Source organism: Anabrus simplex, chromosome 2, assembly GCF_040414725.1.
Source record: "Anabrus simplex isolate iqAnaSimp1 chromosome 2, ASM4041472v1, whole genome shotgun sequence".
In the NCBI taxonomy this organism is placed as follows: domain Eukaryota; kingdom Metazoa; phylum Arthropoda; class Insecta; order Orthoptera; family Tettigoniidae; genus Anabrus; species Anabrus simplex.
In genome coordinates, this window is record NC_090266.1 from 640630577 (window position 1) to 640656566 (window position 25990).

Consider the following 25990-nt stretch of genomic DNA (forward strand, 5'->3'; position numbering starts at 1 on the left):
GAGTAGAGTGACATCTAGAGTATTTTTATGGTGGCTCTTTTGTGCTTCATTAGCAGTAGGATCTTTGTTCACCAGTTCCAAATATTCAGTTTCCTGACATTGTCATTAAGACCTAATGCAAGATTTTGTACAGTCGCTCAGAAAAAAGAGTGCACTCTTAATAACAGTTTTGTCGCCAGGCTGAGTGGCTCAGTTGGTTGAGGCGCTGGCCTTCTGACCCTAACATGTTAGGTTTGATTCTGGCTCAGTCTAGTGGTATTTGAAGGTGCTGAAATACAGCAGCCTCGTGTCTGTAGATTTACTGGCACTTAAAAGAACTCCTGCGAGACTAAATTATGGCACCTCGGTGTCTCCAAACACCATAAAAGTAGTTAATGGGACATAAAGTAAATAATATTTAAAAGTTTTGTCGAAGTCCCAGTGATGGATTTTCACGAGAATCTTTACAGCACTGTCAGGGATTATAAGTATGCCATGATCAGTAATGTTTATCAATTATTATGCTTAATTCTTCTCAAATTAACTTACGATACATTGCCATATTATTGTAATGTAATAACATTTAATTTAGACAATGTTTCAAATGGACTAACATTAAATTTTGTCTGAAATGTATAGTTTCGCTATTTTTGCCAATGAGTATACATTAGCCTTATAAACTCATCCTCAAAAAACTCAAAATCAAAAATTCCTGAGACTATTGTGCAAGGCTGTTTCTGGAACTTTTTTTGTCTTTGTTATTTTAGGAATGTAAAGTGTATGAATAAAACTGGGATTGAAACAGGTTTTGGTCAGCAAGGGTTGAGAAAGGTGAGGGCTCTGTTACAGAAGGGCATCATTATTAGGAATTTTCTCTACAGTTTAACTGTGACCAGAATGGAAAATATAGTTTGCATGCCATGTGGTTAATTAAAGGGTTATAATTTTTAACAGTTAAAAAAGGCTGGATTCTCACCATTTTTGTTCTTCTGGGCACACTGACCAAATTGCAACTCCGTTGTGAACTGTACCTGACAAGCCTAATAGATATTGATCACTAAAAATACAGAATATAAAGCATAAAACAAGGCTATGTTAGGAAAATATCTACAGAAAGACTAGTTTGCTAAGCGAATGTTCTCAAAAACACACACAGTAGATGGAAACGCATTAAAGGAATAATTCAAAGGTATGTGGTGTTCTTCACGGAGAAAGTCATCACCTAAAGTATTTCTATTATTTGTCTACTTAATGTCCTTGCCTATGCAAACCATTCTTATCAATGTTATCCTTATCTGGCCATAGATATTATAAAACTGTTAATATCTAAGGTTATACCATCTATTCTTTTACTCAGGAATATATTTCCTCTGATATCTCTGCATAATGTGAAAAATAATGAAGGCAGTTGATTTTGCTGAACTGACTTAATTTTTAATTTTGCATGCAAGAAAATCTATAGAAGCCTGTGTTTCATTAGGGTTACAAGCTAGGCTGTTAAGAGTGTAAATCCTGTAACTACAACCCCACTAAGCAATATTTAAAATAGTGCATAGATATCTTGGTTATTTTTTAATTCATAAAATGAGTATGAGAACTAGATAAGCCATTCCTCATTCTGTTGAATCATGTTTATACCAACGTACAAGGAAACTCTCAAATGATTTCATTTTATTAAGGAAAGTCAAATGTTTTTCTTTGCCTAAATGTAAAATTGTTTGCTTGCAGTATAACAGTAAAACCTGGACTTCATAAAATATTGTGAAGGCTCTCTAAAATTAAGGTTAAGGTCTTGACTGGTTTTCATTCTTTGGTCGTCAGTAGTTACGAGGTAATATTATTGATATAATGTGTATCTTCACATTGTATGTATGCATTATTAGGTCCTAACACTTTCACTGAGAATGAGACCATCGCAAAATATGAGATAATGGATGGTGCTCCCGTAAGAGGGGAGAGTATCCCCATTCGGGTATTCCTTGCTGGATATGACCTTACGCCAACCATGAGGGACATCAATAAGAAGTTTTCAGTTCGTTATTATCTTAACCTTGTTCTTATGGATGAAGAGGATCGGCGCTACTTTAAACAGCAAGTATGTATAATATCCTTTTCTTTAACTAAGTATTAAGATAACTGTAATGATTGAAATGAAAAGATTGGTCAAGATATTACTTTCTTACCATTCCTGTGTAACTGTTGGCCCTTATTCTGTGCTAAGGAGTTGCTTTGATCTTGAGTGGGGGGTGTTATGGTGATGGCTACTTCCAATTGTAGCATAAATAACAAATTCATTCCCCATGGTTATCATGGAAAACTGTAAGCTTGCGTATCAACAATATATTGTGCACTGTCAAGAATGCCATATAACAAATGACCTAAATTGACATAGGTCAGTGTTCTCCCTAGGACCATTTTAATGGACTCACCACCCTGCTGTTTTCACAGACCGCCCGTCTAATATAACCTAGATATGTGCTAGTTACATAATATTAATACATATTGCGTCTGGCTCGTTGGCTGAACCGTCAGCGTATTGGCCTTCGGTTCAGAGGGTCCCGGGTTCGATTGCCGGCTGGGTCAGGGATTTTAAACTTAATTGGTGAATTCCAATGGCACAGGGTCTGGGTGTATGTGTTGTCTTCAACATCATTTCATCATCACGACACGCAGGTCGCCTACGGGAGTCAAATAGAAAGACCTGCACCTGGCGAGCCGAACCCGTCCTGGGATATCCCGGCACTAAAAGCCATACAACATTTCATTTCAATACATATTGCATTCACCGGGTGCTCCAAATTAACATCTAAATACTTTAAATCTGTTAATATCGATCTAAAATCATTATTGTCAGCATAATTGAATCAATTACATCAGAGATTAAATGTTTAGCGTGACCACCACGCAGTGTCGTGCGCGAGCGGGGTCTGGATTTGCATGGAATCGCATGCGAGCCCTCTATTTCGCATGACGTCACAAATGCGTATGGCAGTGCACATGTCCACAGTAACAGAGTGGTAGACCTAAGTCTGCTGTTACATGATTTGGAACGAGCAGTAGAATAATAATAATAATAATAATAATAATAATAATAATAATAATCATATGGCCTCAGCTACCGTGTGCAGACATTTCGATTTGACGCCATCTGGCTGTCTGCTAGTCAATTTCGACGTTCCGTTTTACTCTAGGTCCGCTAGATGGCAGACAGAGTAAACCGGATCTCTTTTGGGCGTCTATGGCTGAGATTCAATTAATTTTGTCGGGTAAATACCAAATGTATCACCAGAGATCTTTTACATGCCGACATCGTACGACATGGAGTGTCAAATGGACTTTTTTCCGCCCTTCAAAAATCCGACTACCTCTGCCGGGTTTGAACCCGCTATCTTGGGATTCAGAGGCCGACACTCTACCACGGATCCACAGAGGCAGGTAGTAGAACACTAAGAGTTCAAAATAATCCGTTATGTCTTGTTTGTGATGCCACTAACATAGTTCAGTTTTTCAGTTAATGCTTACCTATCTGATATTATTTTTAATGCCCTAAGGGGAATGAATTGAAAATTTTTTTTTATTTTATTTTTTTAAGTTTTACAATGTATTCGCCGCCCGGCTAGTGATTCCTGCCACCCGGCTGACAAAAAATTCTGGGGAAACGCTGTAGGTATTTGATTTGATCTGTTACTATAATGCAGTGAAGAAGTAATTCAGAAGTAATCAATTAATCAAAGATACACAGTCAGGCAGTACAGTAATATACAGTAATATAGTACTGTATTATAGTAGAAACTCATTTCAGTTAATTGGAGGTTGTGAACAGTTAAACTTTCAAGCAGTCATGACTGAATAAATCATCATAGCCACATGTCTTCGTAAGTGGCCGTGACTCGTTTCAATTAATTGGATGTTGTGAATAGTTAACCTTTCAATTGGTAATGATATAATAAATCATCATAGCCACATGGCTTCTGAAATGGCCATGACGGAATATTCAGTCATCACATTGTAAATGTCTTTCGGCGATGTTTATGAACACTTATTCCATCATAGAATTCGAGATCGCTTTCCTTTGTGCATGTATGTTAGTTTCGAGCTTTGCCTACAGCAGCACTCTCCTAAAACCACGTGACCGGGCGAAATGCTTTCGTTCCGGGCCCAGCTGGCAGCCAGCCAGTAACGGCCGCCAGGCTGCTGAGAGTGGTAGATAGTGCATTATGGCAGGTGCAAGCGGAACTCGGAAACAACTGCGAGAAGAAGAGCTGTTTGATTTATTACACTGTGACAATTCGAAGAATGGTGTGTCATCTGATAGTGAGACTAATGTTGAAATGTCAGGAGATAGTGAGTGCAATGGTGAACGTGACGGGAGCACTAGCGGTGATTTTCAGTTCGGTGTATGGACAAAGGTAGGATCTGAACAGCCGAGATATACATTTACGGCACAACCTGGACTAAATGTACAAAGTGAAGACTTAAATAATCTGCTAGAATATTTTCAATTGTTTTTCACTCCTGAATTAACGGAAATAAGTAGGGAAACCAACCAGTATGCTCAAGTTTTTAGGAAGCACACCAACCTTGAAACTATATTCGAGAGTGAATCAGTGGACTGACAGGAATAAAGATGATATTATGACTTTACTTGAATTCTTTCTCTTGCAAGGCATTCATCAGCTACCAGACAACAAGACCTATTTTTCTCGTGGACAGATATAAGAGCCCTTAATATTTTTGGAGCTGTTCTCTGAAAGATGATTTCATCTCAAATTCTTACACTTTGTTGATAACGAAGCATACGATGAAGCCACATATGGTCCGAAGAAACTCTACAAATTGAAACCTATTCTAGACCACTTGAATAGCAGATTCTGAAGTGTGTACACATCCAAAAGTGATATCTCTTATGTTATTGTAGGTTTCCCGTTGCTTTCCTCACTGGGCCAGATTCTTTTTCCTTGCTCATGGCACTGTAATAATTATAATGGCTTGAAAGTGAGATTTTTTTTTTTTTTTTTTTTTTTTAAGCCTGATGAAAATACCTGACCAATTAAAAGTAAAGTATCCTACCGTAAGTTCCCATTGCTTGGCCAGGGTCTTCTTTGTTTATATATATATTTAAACTTTTTAATGTAAATTTTAATTTGGGTGCCAGAATTTGCCTGCTGTATTTTCCACTCTCCAATTTTTAACTTCAAATGACTTAGCCCTCTTAGCTGGTCATAACAACTTTATCTTTGGAGGCAATTCCCTTTCTTATTTTGAATGTTCTAATGAAATGCAAATGTAACATTGTTTTCTGATCTTATAAGTAATATGTAATATTGTTTTCTGGTCTTATACGTAATAATGTAAGATTTTAATTTCCCATGATGTTGCCTTCCGTACTGCTGTATCAATTTAACGTGCACTAGTTAAAGCTATGCGCCTTTTATTGAAGTGTTTTAGGAAATATCATAGAAAGAAAGAGAGATCTACCTGATCAATACTTAAAAAACAGGACCGGTTTTGACTTCTCACAGTCATCTTCAGCTAACATACATTTACATTAGACTACACATATTCTCAATAGTAATACCTTGCCAAATTTTAAACAATTTTGTATTGAATGACATCAAGTAGTCATGTTTTTGAGTGGTTGTCCTGTTTGTATATTTAAGTTTGTTAAAAGACTAATATTAAAAGGGTAACTATTTTGAAACACATTAAAAGTTTACATTACAGGGTAAAACACATTGCTATGTACACTTGTACTATCACCTTTCATGTTATACAGATAAAACAAATTCTTAATATAATTCATCAGGTGTAAAAAGGTAATATGCTTGAATACAGCTGTATAAGTTCTTATAATGTTGTGTTAGGCTTTTTACCTTGTGAAGTGAAAAAACATGAGTCGGAAGTTAGATTGACATACACATAATGAAACGCATTACGTTCATAATAATAGTGAAATAGGTAACTTAAAAACTGTGTTGATTGACAAGTTATAAACCGTTAGAATACATTAATTGCACACACGGTGAAAGTACACTCCAAGATGCAAACGTCTATTGATGAATCAAATGAAAAGTATAAACATTCATGAAGGTGTATGTTGAACTCGTGTGGGGCATTTGTTTCATTGTGTATGCATGCTAAGTTCATATGGGGCCTTTAGCATCATTATATAATGTTTACATTGAGTCCAAGCACTGTGTAGCTTGCATTTTTCTAATATTGTCAAAGTGTTCTGGTTTGAAGATGAGTGTTTGCTGTTGAAGTTATTAATCTTGAAACCGTAAAAAGTAGGATACACTGGTGTGTAAAGCAGTTGTTGTAGGTGGCCCTCTTCCAGTCTATGACATCTGATAACTATTGCTGTTGAATGGTTGGGAAGCGTACAGCTTTGAGAGAGAGAGAAAAAAAGTACACGCCAAGCAGCTAAGCTGTACGCTGTAGCAATGTGTTTTACCCTGTAATGTAAACTTTTAATGTGTTTCAAAATAGACCCTTGTAATATTAGTCTTCTAACAAACTTAAATATACAAACAGGACAACCACTCAAAAACATGACTACTTGATGTCATTCAATACAAAATTGTTTAAAATTTGGCAAGGTATTACTATTGAGAATATGTGTAGTCTAATGTAAATGTATGTTAGCTGAAGATGACTTTGTGAGAAGTCGAAACCTGTCCTGTTTTTAAAAAAACTTTTTAATAAATAAGTATTGATCAGGTGGATCTCTCTTTCTTTCCATGATATGTGTTAGATATCAATACGGAACAAAAATGAAATTAATTATCAAGGTGTTTTAGGAAAGGCGCGACTTAATTGGCTTCTACGTTAAATTTTATTATTCTTGCAACTATCTGCCCCGTAGTAAATGTCTCAACATGCCCCTTCCTTAATTTCATGTGTGCCACGCTGATTTCATTTTTTAAATATAATTCATCGTCTGTATTCCAGTAACTTTCTGTCACGATTTATTGTAAATAATTGGTGATATTTTCCATGATTTCGATTTATGTTATTTTGACTGTTTTGCTAATTAATTTGTTTTGTACCTTAATCTTGTGTGTTAATTTAGTAAATATAGTGTTCGTAAGGGATCACCGTGGATTTCGTTCTCCTGACAATGCACTACCTTCTCATGGACCTTGTAGGCTTCCAACCTGCTTTCCATTTCCTGTCTTATAGTTGTCATATTGGTTAACCTATTATTGATATCTTTACGCTGTTCCTGTAGCCTTTATCGTGTGGGTTTCATTTGACTTATTCAAATCTCATGAAGTCTGAATTTTATTATCATTCTTATTATATTGTTCTTGTGTTGTGTAATCCGAAGTGGTTACTTTACTTTACTTTACTTTACTTTACTTTACTTTACTTTACTTTACTTTACTTTACGTTTACATAATGGTAGCCGAGCAAGTGGTTGCCGACAAAAGGGAGATTAACGGTGATTGTCTTAGCTAATGTAAAATAACCTAAAAGCTTTAATAATAATAATAATAATAATAATAATAATAGTTATTTGCTTTACGTCCCACTAACTACTTTTTAAGGTTTTCGGAGACGCCAAGGTGCCGGAATTTAGTCCCGCAGGAGTTCTTTTTACATGGCAGTAAATCTACCGACACGAGGCTGACGTATTTGAGCACCTTCAAATACCACCGGACTGAGCCAGGATCAAACCTGCCAAGTTGGGGTTGGAAGGCCAGTGCCTCAACCGTCTGAGCCACTCAGCCCAGCTCCTAAAAACTTTAACATTTAAGTATTCAGTTATCTTGAATTGCAGTTCCTTGCTGTCAGCATGTCTCGTGTTATCCCTAATCCTTTTCATTTGAGAAAGAAAGAAAGAATTAATTTACAAACTCTGAATTCGTAAATTAAATTCGGCAGGAAATGTCAAGAGGTGACAAGAGCTTGTTGAAACAGTCTCTTAATTTACCCGTAACTATTCCTGCGTTAACTACAGACGAATTGCGTGAGTCTTTGGCAGTGGTTAGAGATAAATTGTCGAAATTTAATGCAATTCTTGTGTTTTTCTGTTTTTCTGAGTCCTCGCATGGTCAGTTAACGCATGTCAAAGCGCAATTACAACATTATCTGGATTGGATTCGGGATTTGTTGTCTCTCAATTTGCCAGTAGATGAGCGGCAGGAGTGTGAATCTTTATTCATACAATTTTCTAGGATATTTGACAAAATTGTTGGCTTGCTTGAAGGGAATGAGTTGCCTAATTCAAGATTTGAGGTTCAAGTGTCTACCTCTTTTGAATCGTGTGAAAGTGTTACTCCCATTTTTACATCTACAGCTTCTCAAGCTTGTACTGTGGTCACTAGTGATAATGTAATTCTGGAATCTAATGTGGGTAATGTTCCCCAGGGATCTTCTGCTTTCTTTTCAAGTGCTTTGGTACCTGTAAGTAATTAATGTAATACATTGTCTGCACATGTTGGTATGTCTTCTAATTTTCCTATGGCACCTGGTAATTCTACCGTGTCTCAGTGTCAGCCTACTGTTGCTACACAACCTATGTCTCATGCAATTGTGCAAAACTATGCTCCTATCCAAGTGCCATCTGTACCTAGTGTTCCTTTAGGCTGTTTAACCCCTACACAAAGTGGTTTCTCAAACTTGTGAGAATGTTTCGCAGATGAGAATATCTGCGCCTGTTACATTGCAGTCTAATGCTAGTCCTAACCTCACATTCAGTACGCCACCCTTTTCTCAAGGGTGCTCGAATCAGGGTTACTGTGCTGCTGTAATTCCTTCTCAGGACCACTCTAGTCCTTCCCAGGTACCTCCTACACCTGCCTTCTCCCAGATTTTTTCCATTTTACCTCGTCCATTGACTGCTGTGGCGAAGTTTACTGCTAACTCTATTGATCAGGTTATTTCCTTCCTTCGGTTTTTAATCCAATTTAAGGATCAGGCTATGGTGTACTATTTAAGTAGCGATCACATTTTCTTCAAGTCTTATATCCACGTGTATCTGAAGCTCTTTCTGAGCACATCATTAGAGCCATTTTTGAAAGATGGACGCTGGATCAGTTTCATGCACGTGTACTTGAATTCTTCATTCCTTCTCGTGCCTTGTCTTCGTTAGTGCAGAAACATTATTTCAGAGTGCAGCATTTGAATGAATTCTTCTCGGAGTATATTCAGGATATTAAGTTCTATGCTAGAATTTTTACGCTCAACTATTAAGTCTCAAATGGTTGCCAGCATTGTTGAGGGTCTTGCCCCTAACTATCGGTCGTATCTTGCTCTTTCACCGCAACTGGCAACTTTTGCTCAATTGAAAACTATCGCTGTTTCTGCTGAAGGTATTAGATATCCCGATCAGCTACGCGTTGCGTTAGCTCGCGCTCCTATGAGCATTTCTTTTCCACAGGTTACTAAAACTGCTCCTTCTCTTTCTTCCAAACCACGTAATTCTCGTGCATGTTTTAGTTGTGGTTCCACTGAACATTTCCAGTGGAATTGTCCTAAGATTGGGCTCTTAGGCAATTCAAAACCTGATATGGGTAGAATCTCTTCCACCAATAATTCTTGTTAATACTGTGGGTCGAATAGGCATTTCTCTAGACAGTGCCCACGCAATTCTTCAGGGTCTGGGCATTCTGGCAATGGTAATTCCAGATGACTAACAGTCAATTCTTGTGGTAAACCTCCAAGTGTAGCTTCATGTTTTGTCTGTTATAACTGCATGCTAAAGTACGATTCACCAAAATCTGTGGCTGAGAATAGGTACCAGTCTGAACCTAGGGTCAATTTCCTAAAATCTTGTGGCATTTCTGCTATCCCTCCTTGTAAATTACCTTACATATGCGTAGAAGTAATTAATGAACCTGTTGTGTATTGGTAGATTCTGGATGTAGCATCAGATTGATGACTGAGAACTGGTATAACTAAATGAAAACTGTTTGCATGTTTCCTCCATTGAAATCTGCATCTTTAACCTGCCATACTGCTAATTCTAACTCTTTGAATATAATAGGATCTCTAGATGTCAAAATCAGAATCTGTTATTTTACATGGAAAATGACAGTACTAGTTGCAAAAGATTTATCTTATACTTTCATTTTGGGTGCAAGTTTTATTGCCAAAACTGGTATGATTTTGGACCTGCAGTACAATGGTTTCCATTTTAGAGTTTCCATGAGAATTTTTAAGCTGTGTAATCACTCCCCTATTCTTCCTTGTCATGTCAGATACGGGTGAACCCAAAGCTTTTGATCATTTGCCTGATGGTCAGGCCAATCAACTTAAGAATCTTTGACCGGGCGAGTTGGCCGTGCGCGTAGAGGCGCGCGGCTGTGAGCTTGCATCCGGGAGATAGTAGGTTCGAATCCCACTATCGGCAGCCCTGAAAATGGTTTTCCGTGGTTTCCCATTTTCACACCAGGCAAATGCTGGGGCTGTACCTTAATTAAGGCCACGGCCGCTTCCTTCCAACTCCTAGGCCTTTCCTATCCCATCGTCGCCATAAGACCTATCGGTGTCGGTGCGACGTAAAGCCCATAGCAAAAAAAAAAAAAAAAAAAAAAGAATCTTTGCGATAAATTTCCAGATGTATTTACCGACAAGTTAGGTGTAACTAATGTTTTGGAGTACAAAATAGAAGTTGCTGATAACATACCTGTTCGCTCTCCTCTGTATCGGCTGTTGCCTCCTAAAATGAAATCCCTTAGGGCTATTATTGATCAAATGCTTGCTGACAGTGTAAAACATCCTTCAAAACCTGCTTATTCTTCTCCCATGTTTCTTGTCCCTGAACCACAGGGTGGTTATCGTCCTGTCATTGACTATCGGATGTTGAACAAGAGAGTTGTCCTTCAATCTGTTCCCCTTCCTGATTTGCACTCTTTTTTCTCTTAGTTTGCTAATGCCAAAATTTGTACCACTTTTGATTTGAATCAGGCATGTTATCATATACCTCTTGCTGAGGAATCCAAGCACCTCACTGCTTTTGCCACCGATTGGAACCTCTATGAATTTGAAAGAGTGCCGTTCGTATTAGGTACGGGTGCTGCTGTCCTTACTCGGTTAGTAGATAATGTTTTGTCAGACATTAAATTCAAGTTTGTGTACAATTACCTGGACAGTTTGGTAAATTTCAGTGAAACTTTTGAAGAGCACCTTGTCCATCTCAATGAAGTCCTTGAAAGACTGTCTAAACAGGTCTAACCCTTAAGGCTAGCAAGGTTACTTTCGCACAACTTCAGATGTCCTTCTTAGGGCACATTGTGTCTGAGGAAGGTGTTTCTATTGATCAGTCTCGTTCTGCAGCCATCCAAAATTTTCCTACCCCTAAAGATGTTAAGGCTGTAGCCAGGTTCATTGTTATGGTTAATTTCTTTAAAAAATGTATCCCCAACTTTGCTGAACGAGCAGCTGCGTTAAATGCCTTGAGAAGAAAAGATGCTAAATTTAGTGGGGTGATGCCCAACTTGGAAGCCTTTTATGACTTTAAATCTGCATTACATAATGCTCCTGTATTGGCTATGCCAGATTGTTCAAAGTGTTTCATTCTTCAAACCGATGCCTCTTCGACAGGTATTTCTGGTGTTCTCCTTCAGGAATTTGAAGAGGGACGTCGTCCCATTTCTTATACTTCACGTAGTTTAAATCCTGCTGAAGGAAATTATCCATTTGTGAATTGGAAGCCTTAACTGTTGTCTTTTCTTTAGAACAATTCAGGATGTATCTTGAACATCTCCCTTTCGATCTTGAAACTGATAATCAGGCATTGAGTTGGGTGCTGGCCAAGCCAAGGAGGACAGGTCGACCTGCACGTTGGGCAGTATGCATCTCAGCTTTCAAACTTGAAGCTCGTCACATTCATGGCACTGAAAACGTTGTGGCTGATAGCCTCGGTAGGATGTTCTATCCTGGCAGTTCTGATCCTCTGCGTCTGCAGATCCCTCTCCTCAACAAGTTTCAGCCTTTGTAAATGTAGCTCTCACTGGCTCTTCTTTTGGAAGATATATCCAAACATCAGGAAGACGATGCAGAATTAAAGGCTATTATTGACAGGATTAAGTCTGGTGAACATGTTAAACCTTATGTTCTTAAGAATGGTGTTCTGTGTTGTCCTGCTCGCGGTCGCAGAGACCCCAAAACTGTAGTTCCATCTAACCTAGTTCCGGCTCTCTCCAAATATTTTCATGAATCTCCAGTTTTCAAAACTAGAGAGAAAATCTGTAAACATTTAATTTGGAAATCCATGGACAGTGAAATCCGTACCCTTGTCAAATCTTGCAAAACTTACATTAGTAAACCTGCTCCTAATACTGGCCTAGGTGTGTTGTCATCTGAGCAAGCTTCTCACCCTATGGAGCGATTCATTGATTACATTGTTCCTTTCCCCAGGTCACTGACGGGCCATCATTTCATACTTGTGTGTGTTGATACATTCTCAAGTTTTACTTGGCTGTTCCCAACTTGTATGGCTAATGCTAACACTACCATTTCTTGTTTGAAACAGATCTTTGCTTCATTTGGACCCTGTCAATTTTTAGTGAGTGACAATGCCAGAGCTTTTACCTCTGTGCAGTTCAGTAAATTCGGTTTTGATTTGTCAGTTTCTCATGTAACCTCTACCCGTTATTATCAGAGACCACATTATGCTGAAAGAGTTAATCAAAATCTTAGATCTGCTCTTATTGCCTACCACTCTGCTGACCACTCTAAGTGGAATTCGTCGCTCAATTGGTTGTCATTTGCTTTCAGTATTGCCGCCCATGAAAGCCGTAAGCAAACGCCTGCTTCGTTAATTCTAGCTTTTACTCCTGATTCCCCTCTTTCAAATCTATGGTCCATTAACGACCTTCTTCCTGACATAGCCATTCCTAAAACGATCCGTGCTACTTGGTACCATGCGCATAAAAATGTGAAAGTTTATTGCGCTTAAAGTTCAACGTAACTACAATCACGGGCGAAGGCCGCACAATCTGTCTGTGGGTGACCAGGTGTATGTTAAGACCCGTCTTTTCAGTAGTGCTGCGGAGAATGTCATTAGCAAGGTAGCTCCCAGGTTTCGAGGTCCCTGCACAATTTTATAATTTATAATAATTTTATAAACTCCTGTATCTTTATTAGTAAGTGATCCTGAGAAGAAGAGGATCATTAGTCCACATGTCGCAAGTCAAAATCTCTTAGTTACAATTAATGATTTGTAAACCATTTATGTTTTAGTTATAAGGAAAATTTTAGTTATAAGAAAAACCATACTTGTAAGCAAATTTTAATTTTATGCTGGCCAGCAAATAATTCAGTTATCCTTACTGTTTAATTATGAGTTGTTTTAGTTGTTTAGCAATAAGAATGGCCGTTCGTGACCATAATAGGTGTCCCTCTTAGGTATTTGTTTCCTTTAAGTGTAATGAATTCTGTATCATGGTTAGGTTATGTAGAATTTGCATTCATCTTCATAACTAGGGATTTTATCTGTAAAATTTTCAGACTGAAGGGTAAACTCCAGTAGATTTACTTTTTAATCTTTCACCATTTCTTTTGAAATTTATAAATAGTGCTTGCCCCGGGGGCTGGAGTATCTCAAATCCATAGCGTGGGAGGGGATGTCCCAATGGAGTTCGTCGACACTGGTTTGGTGACACTGTTTTTTTATTAGAAGAAGAAAAACAAAAAAGGATAAAACCTCTCTTGAACATTTAAGCTCTCTCTTCAGGATCTTCTAAATTGCTGGAAAATGGCTTTACTTCAAAAATTCTTCTTTCTGCTGCGGATAAGTTTACGTTCCAGTTGCTACCATAACTGGGTCAATCCGAGGTGCAACCTGCCGTGCCTGTTTGGAGAGCATATTGAACTGTGGGGTCGCTATCATCTGACATGAAATGGAGTGGCCAGATGTTTCTGGTGGTCGCAGTTATGCTATACTACACCACACTTCACTGGTGGTTACTGGTCAGTTTGCTTTATGGGTGAGCTGAGGTGAAGTCTCCTAATTGTCAGGGTTGGACTGATGGTGTATGGAGTTGTTAGCAATCGGCCATAGTCAGCAGCTGCATGTGGTCAGTGATACTAGAATTTGGGACTCTTCGAACAGTAATGGACGTTCTTCTCAAGAACCAAGATACAAGTGGTGCTGAGTGTCTGATGTGATATCAGGTCAACCCCCACCCTCATTAACTTAAATTATATTAAAATTTGTTTCGAGCTGTGTTTGAATTTGAAGAGGGGGAGGATGTCACGGTGACAAAACAGCTGTGTTTTGCTGTATTTTGAAAGATGCTGTGTACCATTTTATCTAATTTAGGACAGCCTCATGAAAAGATATTAAGAATGTTGTGTATTATTTTATGTAATTTTCGAAGCCTCAAGAAAAGACATTAAAGACATTGAAATCTCAATCCTTGTTACGTATATTTTTTTAATATCTAGCTAAATTTGGAAATCTTGAAAAAAGACACATTTTAAGTTATTGGTGCTTCAAGAAATTTATACATATAAGATATTTGGTGTTATTTAATTATCCTGGAACTCTACAAGGTTAATTTTGTTATTGTGTAAACTTTTGTAATTTAAATAACACTGTAACTAGCATTTGTAGACTTTAGGGTACTGACTTTTGTGGTAGGGTGTAGCTACATGTGCCGTTGTTAGTAGGATGTTTCTAGATATCTCCAGTTTCATCAGAAAGAAAACTTGTGGAAGTTGTAAATATCTTTCCTCATCAAAAAATTTAGGAGCCGTTTTTGGCTAGAATAACGAAGTTTCTTAGTGGTGAATGTAAGAGTCGCGAGTGTAATTCCCGTGCCATAATCGGTTATCTCCTAATTACCCCCATTTGCGGCTTCTGGCGACTTGGCCAGAATCAAGCTTGTTTCCGTCTTTGATTTCTGACCGGCGAAGGGAGCAGACGTCTCCTCCGTCTGTCCCGTGATGGACTACCGGCCCTCTGGGTGAGCACTGTTTTCTTTGTTTTTGGATTTAAACTTTTAAATGTAAATTTTTAACATAAATTTTAATTTGGGTGCCAGAATTTGCCCGCAGTATTTTCCACTCGCCAATTTTTAACTTCAAATGACTTAGCCCTCTTAGCTGGCCATAACAACTTTATCTTTGTAGGCAGTTCCCTTTCTTATTTTGTATGTTCAAATGAAATTTAAATGTAACATTGTTTTCTGGTCTTATAAGTAATATGTAATATTTTAATTTCCCATGGGGTTGCCTCCCGTACTACTGTATCAATTTAACGTACACTAGTTAAAGCTGTGCGCCTTTTACTGAAGTGTTTTAGGAAAGGCAGCAACTTACTTGGCCTCTGCATTAAATTCTATTATTCTTGCAACTATCTGTTCCGTAGTAAATATTTCAACATGCCCCTTCCTTAATTTCATATGTTATAATTTTCACATTGATTTAATTTTCTTAAATATAATTGTACAAGGCCATCGTCTGTAATTCAATAACTTTGTCATGATTTATTGTAAATAATTGGAACTATTTTCCATGATTTTGATTCATTATGTTATTTTGACTGTTTTGCTAATTAGTTTTGTACCCTAATCTCTCACCGTGACAATTTTCTTTTTTACCTCAGATGCCGTGTATTGAACTAAAACAGAGGTTTTAGTTCTTGCGCAACCATATTTCTGAGATATTTTTAGAGTCGGGGAACGTTGATCTAAGCTGTGGTCTGAAGCTGATAACGGAATATTATGCTCCAAAAGAAATGATGTGAACAGCAATTCGGCATTTGTCCCTCCGCAGTTTCATTACTTTTTACGAAGAGCCACAGAGAAATCACACGAACACACACTGCAGAACACGTGGCTTTCACTACCACTTGAAGCAAGTAGGCATGGCCATTCCTTTGTGTAACCGCCTCGATATTTCTGTAACTCTGCTGTCTTCTTAGAAGAAGATGCAATTTGACAATTGCTCTGCTTCATTTTACAAAAGCAATCACTTCTTTTCCAATCAACGACTAGGATAATTAGAATTGAAATGCCCTAAATATACCACTCACCGTATACGCACCACAGCAAATGGGGACGCGAACGCACGCACTCCAGAACAGCAGAGCTAGGAGTAGAGCCTACTTCACAGCCAACTTGATTCGTCATTCTAGCTAAGAGAGCAGTGTATATCTGTGTAGCTGGCCGTGATTTCACAACGCTTGCGGGAAACAAAAGGAAGTGACGACAATAACTGTGAAATATGTTTAGGTGCCAACTTTCAGACATTGAAACGAGGAGGGTTGACCAGCAATATTCTAAGGCAGGGCCTCTCAGGGCGCATGCGCTTGGTGCATGCACTGTGCACGGTGCAAAAGACGACTTCATTTGGTTGACCAGAGTGCAGACCCCCCACTCCTCGATTTGGAGCAATAGCGCTTACTCTCTCTTTCCTCACTCCTGTCTTGCTCGCTCCCCCTGTCTCCCTCTTCCACACTTGCCCCGAAGCGCTCCAAATCCGAGCTAAGTTGCACTGAGTAGAGCCGAGCTTAGCCGAGTAGCCCAGAGACTAAGCGTTGGTCCGAGACAAGCCGAGCCCGACCGATGCACAGTGCACGGAGCTCTTGCGCCTCGTTTTGCATGTGTGAGATTTTGGGCGTTTGAGAGGCTCTGTTCTAAGGGATTGTTTTTTAGTTTTTTTTTTCGTAGAAATTAATTTTTGTCGTGATAATGTTGCTTTTCCGTAATAATTTCCCCTTCAACAATAATGCCGTAATCACGAGTGTAATCCTTAATCATTATGGACAATCTGTATTAGTTGGCACCTCTGCCTAAGTAGGGACAAGGCACCTGGAATTGATGACATTCCCTTTGAATTACTGACTGCCTTAGGAGAAACCAGCATGGTGAAGTTATTCCATTTAGTATGTAAGATGTATGAGACAGGAAAACCAGTGCTGACAAGTGTGAAAACTACCGCACCATTAGTTTAGTATCAGGCGCCTGCAAAATTTTAACACTTATTATTTATAGAAGAATGAAAAAAGACAAGTTGAAACAGAGTTGGGAGAAGATCAGTTTGACTTCCAAAGAAATGAGGGAACGTGTGAAGCAATCCTTTCTTTACATCTGATCTTAGAAGATCGAATTAGGATCTTGCGACATTGAGTTTCATATATCTAGAAAAGGCATTCGATAATGTTGATTGTATCAAACTATTTGAGATTTTGAAGGTGATCAGGATCAGATATCGAAAATATCAAGGGCTTAGAATAAGCAGCAATCCAGAAAGGTGTGTGGCAAGGTTGCAGTTTGCCCCCCATCCTTTTCATTATTTATATAGAACAGATAGTAAAGGAAATGAAAGAGAAATTTGGAAGAGAATCAGAATCCATGGAGAGGAAATCAAAATCCCTGAGATTTGCAGATGACATTGTTAGTTAATGTGAAACTGCAGAAGATGTGGAGAAAATGCTGAATGACGTGGACTGAGTCTTGGGTAAGGAATAAAAGATGAAAATAAAGAAGTCCAAAACAAAAGTGATGGAGTGTAATCAAACAAAAGTCAGATGCAGGAAATATTAGATTAGGAAGTGAAATCTTAGCAGAAGAAAATGAATATTGTTACTTGGGTCGTAAAATAACTAACGATGGCAGAAGTGAAGAGGACATCAAATGCAGACTAGCACAGTAAGGAAGGCCTTTCTTAAGAAAAGAAATTTGCTCGCTTCAAAGATTGATATAGAAATTAGATGTTTCTGAAGACTTTCATCTGGAACATGGCATTGTATGGAAGTGAAGCATGGACGATAACTGGCTCAGAAAGAACAAGAATAGAAGCTTTTGAAATGTAGTGTTACAGAAGAATGCTGAAGGTGAGATGTTTAGATTGAATCACGAAAGAAGAGATACTGAATCGAATTGGTGAGAGGAGATTGATTTGACTAAATTTGATGAGAAGAAAAGATAGAATACATCTTAAGACACCCAGGACTTGTTCAGTTGGTTTTCGAAGGAAGTGTAGGTGGTAAAAACGATAGGGGTAGACCAAGGTATGAACATGACAAGCAGATTAGAGCAGATGTAGGATGCAGCAGTTAGGTAGGGAAAGGTTAGAACAGCATAGGGTGGCAACACAACAGATAAGTTTGCCCATAATAAAGAACGTCTGTGATTTACAGCATGTAAATGGGTGTCTTATTGTTACAAGTGTGGTACGCCATTGTCTTATTACTTCTGCATAATGTATACATTATTAAAGCATGCACATAATTCACTTCTGATTGTTATTTCTAAATTCATTCTTACATATTGTTCAGTACAATGGCATGCTAATGTTAGTTTCGCAATGTAGGAGAAGGGAGTGCAAGACAACATAGTCTTCATGTCAACTACTGCAGCTACATTTGAAATAAATAGTCAGTAAATTTTGTCAGCTTCACCTCCCCTCGAGTCTGCCCACAGTTGTTTAAAACCTCTTTTCACCTTACCCCAGATGTTCCTGGGGTCGCTGGAGCCACCTTGGCTCATTTTGGATTTTGGCCGGGAGCTGGATGCCCTTCCTGATGCCACATGATTTTTCAGGTGAAAATTCCAGCCTGGGATCAACCAGGAATCGAACCTCAGCTGTGTGTAGAAAGCCAACAGCTAAGCCACAATTTTAATAATGCCCCATGTTCTACATCAATAATGTGCAATAATGGGAAAAAATGAGATTTTGATACTACCGGAAAACAGAGACCTCACTCTATTATCTGACGAAAACATCCTATGTGATATTCCAAAGTTACATCTGCTATTCCAGAAAATATTCTACCTCCTACCTGACTATTACATTAATTCATGCTAACGTAAAAGATGTAAAACATTGTATCGTACAAGTAACATGCTAAGTGAGAGTTTACATGTGTATTTATATACTGTACCTTTATTCGTGCTATTATTGTAATCTGAGCCGGCCCCGTGGTATAGGGGTAGCGTGCCTGCCTCTTACCCGGAGGCCCCAGGTTTAATTCCCGGCCAGGTCAGGGATTTTTACTTGGACCTGAGGACTGGTTCAAGGTCCACTCAGCCTAAATGATTAGAATTGAGGAGTATCTGACAGTGAAATAGCGGCCCTAGTCTACATAGCCAAGAATAACGGCTGAGAGGATTTGTCGTGCTGACCACATGACACCTCATAATCTGCAGGCCTTCGGGCTGAGCAGTGATCACTTGGTAGGCCAAGGCCCTTCAAATGCTATAGTGCTATAGGGTTTGGTTTGGTTTGGTTTGGTTTGGTTTGGTTTGGTATTATTGTAATCTGAATTACTCAGTTGGTAAACATTTTAAAGTAATAAACAATATAATCCATGCAAACAAATCTCTTGTGTGTCACTCTGCAAAAAACAAAATCTCCTATGTATACCACCTAACCATGTTATGTTGATTTTGTAGTGAATATAAACATTCTGCAGATATTTTTAAACCTCGAATAGACGCTAGTGGGTTGTTATAAGCTAGAATTGTTCATAATCTTGGTCATTAAGTACATCTCTTAAAAATGTAGTTGTTTGTCTCTCCTGTAAAATTTTGTTTTACACGTAGGTTTCTTCCCGGCAGTGACGATATGCCAAGATGAGGAAGTAGGGGTGAATGGTTGTAAGGAGTAGCAAACGTCCATTGTTCACAGAGAGCTGGCAGTGTCTCATATCAAGTAACTTTTGGATCACTACCGATGTGCATTTAGGGCAGTCGCCCAGGTGGCGTATGCCATATCTGTTGTTTTCCTGGCCTTTTCTTAAATGATTGCAAAGAATTTGGAAATTCATTGAACATCTTCCGTGATATATTATTCCAATCCCTAACTCCTCTACCTATAAATGAACATTTGCCCCAATTTGTCCTCTTGAATTCAGTGCAGCGGGGAGATAGTGGGCATCTGATTGTATCCCCGACTGGCAGTAGCAAGTGTTAACACTAGCACTAGAATGATTTTCTAATAAAATGCCATTTATTTGCATTTAATATGTGTACTGCAATTGTCTTGGCTGCAAGGTGCAGGAACTGTCTGTTTTTAATTGCCACACAATTCTGGCATCCATTTGAAAGATCTTTGTCTCTGAGATATTGAAAGCTGTTCTTCAGTTCATCAAAAGTGTAAGATTTGTCCTGTCTTCAAATATTTCCCAGAGCTGTTACATATCACAGTGGATTTGTTCAAGAGATTGAGATCATATGTTATTTATATGTCTATCATCGAAGTCTTTGTGAATCTCATGCTGAAAAATGTATTTCATTCTCACATAGTTAATTCAAAAGTGGATGAAAATGAAAATCCACAGCCTGTTTCCAGTCATTCGACAGGGTCAGGAATGGAATAAATGAATCACCATCTAACGGCAAGGATAGGAATTGTGCCGGCTGCCGAAGCCTGTTGCACTCCTCTGGGGCAATGATTAATGAAAGACAGATGAAATGAAATGGTATTGGAGAGTGTTGCTGGAATGAATTGACAGGAAAACTGGAGTACCCGAAGAAAAACCTGTCCCGCCTCCGCTTTGTCCAGCACAAATCTCACGTGGAGTGACCGGGATTTGAAGCACAGAACCCAGTGGCAAGAGACTGCCGCCTGAGCCTCGGAGGCTTTTCAAAAAATAAATATTTATTGCAAAATGTTTTGAGCATACCCTACTACTTTCTCAATTATTTCCTCAAACATTTGGGCTTATGATTACTATTCGTGCACCTTTTCTTAGTAGATTTTTGTCTGGGGGTGAGTAGTAAGAAGGGAGCTCTCCCAGTTCCAGTAATACTGCCAACTGAATGGAAATGAAATCTGAATTAAATTTATAATATGATCGATCAATATGAATTTTCTAAACCTTTATTATCTTGAGCCGACAACTGTGTTGCATGCACATAATATTGTATAACATTTTTCGATGCGAATCTTGTTCCTAGCCTGAATTCTATAGTTTGGCTTTGCTGTGTAAACAACAGTACTAGTATGTAAAGTGTATGCCAAATGTCACACAGTGATGCATAAGCAATTCATAGTTTGTTTTTCAAAGGTTGCCAATACGAATCTCGAAGATAACCGAGGTCGACCGATTCAGCACTAGGGTGTCCATCTATCACTAAAAGGTGCGCAAATACTGTAGTACCTCCTCACTAATTGCATGCTATATTATTTTTTGGTCATGAGGGAATTTCCTGAAGAGCTGGTTAGCTTTTGTGGAACTTCAGCGACAGTAGTTTTGCAAATTAACCAGACCCTGTAGTTGGTTTTTGTGGCTCAGACTGTAGACCCCAAGTTAGCTAATTCAGTCCCACTTCAGTCCAGTGATATTCGAAAGGGCTCAGTATGCCAATCTCGTGTTGGTAGATTTACTGGCATTTGAAAGAAATCTTGTAGGAAAAATTCCAGCACATTGGCATCTTTAAAAACCAATGAAGTTAGGAGCATAAAGCTGTTAACATAATAATCCTGTCCATATAATTGAAACAAAGATTTTGTGGAAGAAGTAAGGAAGTTGAACTCAATTTCTCCATCGTATACTTGATGATCTGTTCCTCAAGTGTGCAGGACATTTTTTTTGGGACAATTGACCGAAGTGAATGGGTAAAGTAGTGTGTGGTGTGGTCCGAAGCTGAATATGTATACATTGAGACTCAGCCTGGGTGCTGCCAAAAACAACTAGAAGTTCTTGATTTAAACAGGTTGAGATATGTGCTGGATGAGGTGGGAAGAACATAAATGATTTATCAGGAAATGGTGACTATGGTTCAGCTTACGTTGTGGTGAAGACCCGTCTTGTATTGCTGTGGAGGGGCCATCTTGATGGTTCTCTAGTCCTTCTTTGTCCAGCTAAAAGAGGAATGCCCTTTTTTTTTCTTTTTCTTTTTTCTTTTTCTGACGGCCTATTACAACAATAACAAGAAGTTGCGAGAAGCGCCTGTAAGCGTGGAATACATATCATCAGGGGGTTAAACTTGCTGCGGCCAGTAGGATGTAGTTTTGTGATGAGAGGTAATATGGCAGTGCAATGGAGCAGCATGTGAATATTAAGTTCTGCGGAAATGGTGACAAAGACATATGAACTGTTTACAAGAGGAAAGCCATCAGCAGAAAATGAGTTTATGGTTGGTTCAAATGCTTTCATTGAGGAATGGAAATGACTGAGATAAGTCACGTTTGAATCAGTTGTCAATGGGCTGAACCCCAGACATGATCAAGTGAGTGCAACAAATGCTGGCACAAGATCAACAACTGACTTCATGATTGACGGCAGAAGAATTGAGCATTAAGGACACGTTGCACACCATTGTCCACGATGATTTAGGTAGCCTTGTTATTGATTTATACATTTATTATTTGGATAACTGGAAGATCTGCTCCTGGTTTGTGCTGCACCAGCTGACAGACGAGCAGAAAGCAAAATGGGTGGAAACTTAGATTCCATTACCATGTGTGACCAGGATCTTTCCTTTCAACAAACAATCGTCACTGGAGATGAGATCTGGTGCTACCAGTTCAAACTAGAATCGATGAAATGGAGTTCAGACCTTCCCACAGCCCAGAAAGACCCGCATGTGAAAGTCTAAGAGTCAAATATCTATATATTGCCAGTGTGGCAACCACCCAAGATTGTCCAACAGACATTCTGCTATAGATTCCTGAAAGGACCTTTGCTGATCATTTCCAGAAGCTGTACGAATGATCCCAAACGTGTTGTAGCAATTCGCAATTTTTTTGAAGGGCAATGAAGGAAATTAGTTTGTATCTTTTGTTTTTCTGTTAGCATTCATCAAAACATTTAGACACACCAAGTACATACCAGTGACGTACGGGGATATTTTCCGGAGAGTACTAGTTCTAAGGACGCTGACATGACAGTATGCGTCAAATACACGTTGTCGTATCGTAAGGATGGGACAAGCTGGGGACCGGAATGGGTTCAATACACAGCTGTTCGATACAATGACACCAAATTAGATGGCCTTCTGCCGAGCTAAGGTATATTAGAATTACCAGAAGGTTTTTTGCTATTTTGCTTTACGTCGCACCGACACAAATGGGTATTATGGCGACTATGGGACAGGAAAGGCCTAGGAATGGGAAGGAAGCGGCCGTGGCCTTAATTAAGGTACAGCCCCAGCATTTGCCTGGTGTGAAAATGGGAAACCACGGAAAACAATTTTCAGGGCTGCCAACAGTGGGGTTCGAACCCACTATCTCCCGGATGCGAGTTCACAGCTGCACGCTCCTAACCGCACGGCCAACTTGCCCAGTGACCAGAAGTTTTACACAACAAACATATATTCAGAAATTTACACAGTTAGGTATAAATGTACTCTCTCTTCTCAATAAGGGAACTTCCTAATGTGACAACACTTCAAAGTTACTTAGAAGTCCTTAGTTCCCTTTATTTCTTAAATTGTCTGCTTCAGTAAATACTTATCTTCCGAGAGGGATGTTTTCCTTGCGGCGTCACCCTTCTTCTTTCTCCTCGCTCCTCTTGTACGCACTGGCACTGGAGTATTTCAGCACTTCACACCTCGCTAATCATCAAGGGAATGCAGTTCTTTTAAACTCTGTCTTTCGATACACCTTCCCGCGTCACATCACTCTTCCCTGTAGTAAGCTGCCTTCACCTGCCCGTAACGTGCTCTAGATTTACAGTCAGACTAATCTGGTGTCTACTGGGACCTAGTAGTCCTCGGTAGTTCTTCCCTATGACAACTGGGATAACTCCTTTTAAAAGGCCCTGAAGGATACGTTACTAGAGTCACGATTCACTTGCCTTTTGAGCAGTCCAAATTACCAATAAGCTTGGACTCGCACTTCATTGCGTATGTTGCTACTTAAGTTGTTTGTCTCTGTCCGTGGTCACCCATAACCAACTTTCCGTGCAAGTCTGACACGTCCCTTTCTTTCTCAAGCTTATTCCCGTCAAGTTCTCAGATAGACCTCTCTTGGTCCTCCCTCGAACCGCCTCCCGTAAATTCTGTAGGCTAACTTCTCAGCCTCCCCCGGGACCGTCACTCGACCAACCTCTCTAACTCTAAGATTCTGACTGTCTGTGACTGCTGACTCCTTATTTCGCCCTCTGCTCCTCATTAAATAACCTCTTATTTTCTAGAACCTACTATTTGGAAATCGACTTTGCCCTGCTCGAGATTGAGTTGGCCCTTTCTTATTGGCTGACGTTTCCCTCACCAAGGGAGGATATTACTATCGCGCTGTCTAGAAACACTGAGAACATGGATATATCGATTGCGTATGTGCGTCTTTGAAATTCCCAGCTACTGATTTTAGTATATTTACATACCATTGATAAGGCTGGTACAAACATCCTGTGATCTGTCCTAATATTTTGCCATGATCTGGCTGGTTCCAAGCCTTCATGAACTGCATTGCCTGTATGACTTTCCATGTATTAAATTATTCTCATATACTTTTCTTTATCACATGGAACACTAGACACTTTCACTTTATTGATTACGCACTTCGCTATGACACTGTTGTAGGTTTTGTGATTGAATTTCCCTTTTCTTGAATCTATTACCCTTTTTTCGTATGTCTCTTTCGTACTCAGAGGTCGCGGTTCGACTCTAGTTCGAACCGTTCTCCCTTCCTTGCGCGGTTGGTGGAGTATGCCATGTCGGAGACAAGACAACATACAGAATGTTACCGCTCCTACCGCGATTACACTAAACAAAAACTAAACACAGTAAAGGTAGGAAAAGTAAGTGTAATTACACAGTACCAAAAACCACCATACACTCAGTGAAACATTAGTTGAAACAACACGGATCTCCGCAGATAACAACTTCAGTAAATATCAGTAGGGCCAACTAGATGGCAATAAACCAGGAAGGTGGGAAGGGGCTGGAACCTACCGAGGGCATGGACATGGCTTAGGTTGCAGTTTCAGAAATAATCAACCGTGATCCTTAATTTTGAAAAATATTATTTACGAATGGACTTTACAAATGAATTCCGAACAATTTCAATCATGCGGAAGGGGCCGACACACAACTTGTGAATTACGAACTACATGTTCTGTGATACACACAACTATTCGACGTTCTTTGATAATGGCTTCCTGTAAGTTCAAAGGTTCAACCAAACTATACGTCTAGTTACAAATCCAGTTGTACAATGCAATTTAGTAGGTAAGAAGAAACGTAATACGCTATTACAATTTACAGTGAAGTTAAACGTACTTTTCAAACTCTAGGGTACATCAAGTGACACGGAACTACCAGAGGCAAAACCCCAAGGTAAAATATATTAAACTACAATTTACATATTTAGCGAAACAAGGAACGGAGAATGCCTCGAAAACAGCAGGCAAGCCCAGCTGAAAAGCTAAGGCATCATAAATAAAGTGGCGAATCTAGGTGAGATTAGGGCAGATTCCTATATGAAAAGGCAAGCGAACATTACAGGAAATTTAAGCGGGAACGGAAATCAAGAGTGCTTACCCAAAGTGGCCCGTCCCGGTGGCGAGACGGCGTCAAAACTTCGGACAACCAGATGGTCTGTCTGGTCTGTCAGCAGTCTAAGACCGACCACGAAATGCCGCTTCGCTCTCTTAATAAGGGAAACCCTGGCCTTGGAGTAGCCAATCAGAACACATGAGTCCGCCTATTGTCACCCAGATTCACCAATTGCAACTCCTACTTCAGTCACGAACTTTAAATACTTTCTCGAATACATGCGATCGTGAATCTTCCATTTCCAGAACAGTCAGAAAATACTTTCCAGAATAAATAACCAACAAAAGGCAACACACCCTGTTCATAACTTTCTGGATACTTCCAGTAAATATAGAACTGAAATCTACTATTTACAAGCAACCTATGTACAAATATTTCTTACACTGCACAGGTTAGGTACCTGAATGGAATACAAATAATATATTCTATCACCACACTTCAGATCATACAGTAAGTACTACGGAAGGTTTACAAATTGTCTTCAATAAACACACTTTCCACTTAAGTATTCAAACTGTTACTTCGGAAATATGCGTCCGGCTCCATGGCTAAATGGTTAGCGTGCTGGCCTTTGGTCACAAGAGTCCCGGGTTCGTTTTCCGACAGGG

General features: G+C 39.2%; 1 protein-coding gene across 4 annotated transcripts in view; it reads left to right on the top strand.

Moving 5' to 3' along the window:
- Positions 1–25990, top strand: part of LOC136864302 (vacuolar protein sorting-associated protein 26B-like) — a 385738-nt gene that overhangs the window by 217966 nt on the left and 141782 nt on the right. For all 4 annotated transcript variants that reach the window (XR_010859291.2, XM_068226233.1, XM_067141107.2 and 1 more), the window contains exon 6: positions 1863–2074. Coding sequence is in view for 3 of the 4 variants with exons in the window: in XM_068226233.1 (XP_068082334.1) it covers positions 1863–2074 (212 nt within the window). In the remaining variant the exon portion in view is untranslated. The remainder of the gene's footprint in view (positions 1–1862; positions 2075–25990) is intronic.